This window comes from Amphiura filiformis, chromosome 3, assembly GCF_039555335.1.
Source record: "Amphiura filiformis chromosome 3, Afil_fr2py, whole genome shotgun sequence".
In the NCBI taxonomy this organism is placed as follows: Eukaryota; Metazoa; Echinodermata; class Ophiuroidea; order Amphilepidida; family Amphiuridae; genus Amphiura; species Amphiura filiformis.
Genome location: NC_092630.1, coordinates 64,409,371 through 64,414,791, shown reverse-complemented (window position 1 = coordinate 64,414,791; position 5,421 = coordinate 64,409,371). Strand labels below are relative to the sequence as shown.

General features: G+C 37.9%; 1 protein-coding gene across 1 annotated transcript; it reads right to left on the bottom strand.

Annotated features, from left to right (window-relative positions):
- Window positions 1-407: 407 nt before the first annotated feature.
- LOC140147428 (uncharacterized) lies at window positions 408-869 on the bottom strand. The gene has a single exon (XM_072169205.1). The coding sequence runs from the start codon at window positions 867-869 to the stop codon at window positions 408-410; it is 462 nt and encodes a 153-aa protein (XP_072025306.1).
- Window positions 870-5,421: the final 4,552 nt, after the last annotated feature.

The following is a 5,421-nucleotide window of genomic DNA, read 5'->3' as shown; positions in this document are numbered from 1 at the left end:
CAGGATCCTGGTCCTATGTAGGGAAGTAAAGCTTGGCCATTTATTCAACTTCAGGTAGGTCGAGTGGTGGCATTTACGGACGATTCGCCAATTCCATGTTTACAAAGTGTCTGTTGTTGCGTGCAACCCGTAGAGTGTATGTTGCTCTTAATGCTGTTCTTGTCACAGTATCCAGTGCCTTTTTGGTTTCTTTGTTGAGGCCAAAGAAATTGAAGCAGGTTCGAAGTGCGTTGTTTGTTAATCCTCTTGATTTTACCTCTACTGGGAAGTATTTCATTTCCCATCCTGCTGCTTGTCCTTCCTGGATTAGATCTTCATACTTCATTTCTTTCTGAGGTTGGCCTGCGCTAAGTTCTCCTCAGCAGGTACTGTGAGCTCAATTATGATGCCTTGTTTGTCTGATATGGTTAGTAGACAGTTATGTCTGGCCTTTTCGACGTTGTCGCTATCTCTGGAGAGAACATAGCTGGATAATTGTCTTCATCGCACACTACTTGCCAGTCCTCACAGCTTTGGATGATATTGTCTTTCTGGGTTCTGTGCCATGCTACATTTTTGTACTTCTTTCCAGTCTCAGTTCCGAATGAAATGCCGGTGACATTTTGTTGATCTCCGTCGCCTACTATCCAACATCTAGCTATCAAAACAGCAGGAACTAGTTGGTGGACTATCTCTCGGAGTACCATGTCATGTCTCCAGTTGTAACGGCCTGTTCTAAGAGAGTACTGGCAGCAGTTGAATATGTGCAGCATTGTACAGCAGTTGTAGCCAAAGAGAGTACACTGACCTAGTGGGTGTTTGTTCCAGGTCTTCAAGTTGGCAGGTGAGGGTAGTGTGTCTTGGATTGAGTTGAGGTAACATTTCAGCATCTCAGGTGACCAGGAGTAGAGGAGACTATTTCATCTTGTGTCCATGCATGTGCATGACTGTTTCCCATCCGAGGAAGCGACCTTGTTTTGCCATTCCATATAAGGAGACAAGTATATGCTCTTCCGAGACATCTTTGGTAATGGATGATAGAGCTGCAGTAAAAGTGCAACCAGGATGTGGAAAGCGCACATATTGCTGGATTTGTAATAAAAGTGCACTCTGGAAGAGGAAAACGCACATTGATAGATTTGTAATAATAATGCCCTCGGGAAATGGGAAGTGCACATTGCTAGATTTGCAATAAAAGTACAGCCAAGAAGTGGAAAGCCCACATATTGCTAGATTCGTAATAATAATGCACCCTGGAAGTGGATATCGTACATTGCTGGATTCGTATGAATAGAACCCCTAGTGTAAAGCGTACATTGCTATAGATTTGTAATAAAAGGGCACCATGGAAGTGGAATGCACGCATTGCTAGATATGTAATAAAAGTGCAATCGGCAAATGGAAAGTGCACATTGCTAGATTTGCAATAAAGGTGCATCCAAGAAGTGGAAAGCAGTACACGTATTGCTAGATTGTACCCTGGAAGTGCAACTATGAAATGGAAAGCTCACATTGCTAGATTGGTAATAAAAGTGGGCCCTGGAAATGGAAAGCGTATATTGCTAGATTGGTAATAAAAGTGCAACCAGGAATTGGAAAGTGGACATTACTATATTCGTACACCCAGGAAATGGAAAGCACTCATTGCTATAGATTTGTAATAAAAGTGCACCCAGGAGGTAGCAAGCGAACATTACTGGATTTATAACAAAAGTGCGAATTGCTAGATTTGTAGTGATAGTATACACTTGGGAAATGGAAAGTACGCATTGCTAGATTTGCAATAAAAGTGCACCCAAGAAGTGAAAACGAACATTGCGAGAGTCGTAATAATAGAGCACTCTGGCAGTGGAAAGCGTACATGGCTAGATTTGTAATTAAAGTGCAACCAGAAAGTGGAAAGCGGATATTGCTAGATTGGTAATAATAATACACCCAGGAAGTGGAAAACGCACATTAGTAGATTTGTAATAAAAGTGCAACCCTGAAGTTGAAAGCGCACATTGGTAGATTTGTAATTAAAGTGAATCCTTGAAATGAAAAGCGCACATTGCTAAATTTGTAATAAAAGTGCACTCGGAAAATGGTAAGAGCACATTGCTAGATTTGCAATAAAAGTTCATCCATGACTTGTAAAGCACACATTGATGGATTTGTAACAACAGTGTACCCTGGAAGTGGAAACCACACATAGATTTGTAATAATAGTGCACTCGGAGAGTGAAAAGTGCACATTGTTGGATTTGTAATAATCTGAGACGAATATACCTCGTCTCAGGTAATAATAATGCACCCTGGAAGTAGAAAGCGTACATTGCTAGAATTGTAAAAGGCAGAAGAGTGCCAGTGCATTGATTGGTCACCCGAGGTTAAATAAGAAATAAATAAATAAATTAATGAATGTGCACCCAGAAAATGGAAAGTGGATATTGTTAGATTAACAATATCAGTACACCCAGTAAAGTGGAAAGCGGACTTTGCTATGGTCGATTCCACGGTTACTTGCATTACATTTTTTTGCATCCTCTGCTTATCTGAGCACTGTGTTTTTATTATTAGTAAGCCTTGCTCTTTCATTGACTTTAAGAATGATTTATGGTGGTACTACACCCCTTGATAAATTTGTGATTATTTTTGTATTTTTCTCAAAAAATAATAACACACTGGTAACAAAAGTTAATATTATAGGGGCAAGGAACCAGTTACTACGCTGGAATTTCAGTGACTCAAGACAAGCGGTAGGTTATTTATGATAACAAAAGAGGTACTGCTAGAATGTACCTCATTTCTTAACATATATAATGAACCACTGGTCTTGAATCACTGAAATTTCAGTGAAGTAATTTGATTCCTTGCCCATTAACTTTTGTTACCAGTGTGTAGTTTTTTTTGGGAGAAAAATTCAAAATTAGTCACAAAATTTATCAGGGGGTGTAGTACCACCTTAAATTTGACCAAATTATTTATATGAATGATACTGATGTACAACGTTTTTAATGTTATAAAATCATTGAGACAATAATGCTATAGCATGATATAAGATGGTGATTTATTATTAACATCCCCTACAGTATCATAGTAAATTTATCATACCGTATCATACCACCACAGGGCTCATCTGTGAAACTCACTGCACCAAATAGGAACCTACATGTATATATTCACCTACCGGTACTCACATATAACAGGCCCCGGCTCATTTACAATTGACAAAAACCAAGTAAAATTAGGTATAGAAGATAGAGCTGAAGATGATCCAAGTTGAAGATGTTTATATTGGTGAAATATGAGAAGGCCAATTATTGAAAGCCTGTTTTATATTTCATCGCGTGCAAATTACAACTCAAATGCGTTGAGACTTGTGTAGTTTAATTGGGGCCAAGATATTTACATCGAATGGAGGGTAGAGAGGGATTTTTCTTTTGCGTATGAAGTCGACGGAGATGATGTCAGTTGATGTAGTCTCCGTGCCGGGAGTGCTTTCTGAATAAACACACGGAATTTGATTCATCTTGATTTGTACATATGAGAGCTTATGAGCTTAGGGAGAAGTTAACGCTTAAAAAAAAACCACGCGTTAATATTTGATCATGCAAACATTTCATACGAAATGATATAAAATCAGCTAGTTTGACAACAATCTTGCTTCTGGAAATGAAATCTGCTTTGGCCAAAAAAAAAATCGTTTTTTATTATGATTATTTTCGCATTATTTCATATATGGATCATTTAATGCCGTAATTTCATACATCGATCGGGAGGATATTAATCAATAAATTCGATTTACGAAAAGACCATTTGGAAAGTACAGTATCTATTTTGCAAATCCATTATTGGAATGTTTACCATGTGCTATACGAAAAAGGCGTGAGCCATTTAAGTGCGTATAACAATAGTCAAGTTTTTGTGCATTGTATTCATTTGTTCTTCAGTTTTTACTCGCAAACGTCCTTGGACTAGATGACTTTTCTCTCGGAATATAGTGCAGAAAACTGCATATATATAACATCGGTTTAAATTTCCATCTAAAGGTTACCAGTAAGGATGATTTTCCATATTTTATAACCAGGCGGTGATGAAACTGTTCACCATTAAGGCATTAAAAATATTAGCGCTGTAGAATTTGTCATCGGTAATACTCGTGAAAACGATTGACTGATTTCGAGCACTTCTTTGCCATGGCGGCTGCGACTGCTGGACACAGGACAACGAGTGCATTTAGAAAACACGATAAACTTGAGCAAAATCCGAGTGGTGATGAGGGCAGAGGGGAAGATGAGGACATTGTTACAGATATGGAAATATTTGGTGAGTGTAATTAATTTATATATACATTTTTTTTTTCAGTCGACAAGGAGCAGGAATTAGCTCTATTTAGCAGACCAATATAAATATTATATTTATATTTAGTTTTTCATTGTAATTCATTGTTTCATGATGATTGGATATATAAATTTGATTTGATTTGATATAATTAAACTGGTTGAGCTAGCGCCACCGCCTTTGCTTTGTATCCCTAACCTAACTAAGTTAATTTGGTAAGGTTCCTTATAATTTATTAAGCGTGTTGGAGTCGATTAAGGTCATCACATGAGTCAGATTTCAAAGCTGTTCAAATTTTAAAAACCATATACCAACGTAGGCCTCTCATATCCCAATGATTCAGAAAATGTATAGTTTGACCTATCTGTGAAATACCGTTCTCGAGTTATAAGCAAAAAGGTCAAAGCCATGGGTGGTCAGTTTGATTGGCCACACAGGCCGGTCCGAATATCAAAAATCTGATTCGATTTTCTGATTTGGTGAATTACTATAAATAGGCCTAGATTCTTTGACATAAAAAAAAACGGTCCCGGAAAATCAAGTATAAATGGAATTCGCCGTATAGGCGCGCCTATAAATGTAGAAGTAGTGATGTAATATGATTAACCATAGCAAAATTGCCCTGGACTAGACGTACGCTGCAACTCTGCATCGCATCATTGTTTATTATATAGATTATTATCGTAATTCTATGGGCAGAACGGTAGTCAGTCGATGCCTATTGTTAAACAAGACCCTCTCAGTCACTTAATTAGGTGCTTGAAACGATCGAATTCGGTGTTGAAACTAAGCTTCATTTTGCCCCGCGAGCTTTTTTTTGGGGGTAATTCGCTAACGAAAGATATTTCCCAACTTTCTATAAAAGCACATCATGTCATAGAATTTCGGTTTTGATTGCACCATTTTTCAATTCCGATACCAATTTTGTCAAAATCAACTCACGAATGTGCCCATGCATGGGCGCAGCATGGATGGACGATTTTGCAAGCCACAATAGAAATATCGATTATTCCTGCTGGTTAAGTCGCATACAGACTCCGAGTATAAGCAGTATTCAGACTTTTTATTGTACGTACAATATTGTATGCAACATATCTACGTTGTTTAATCTATTGCCAT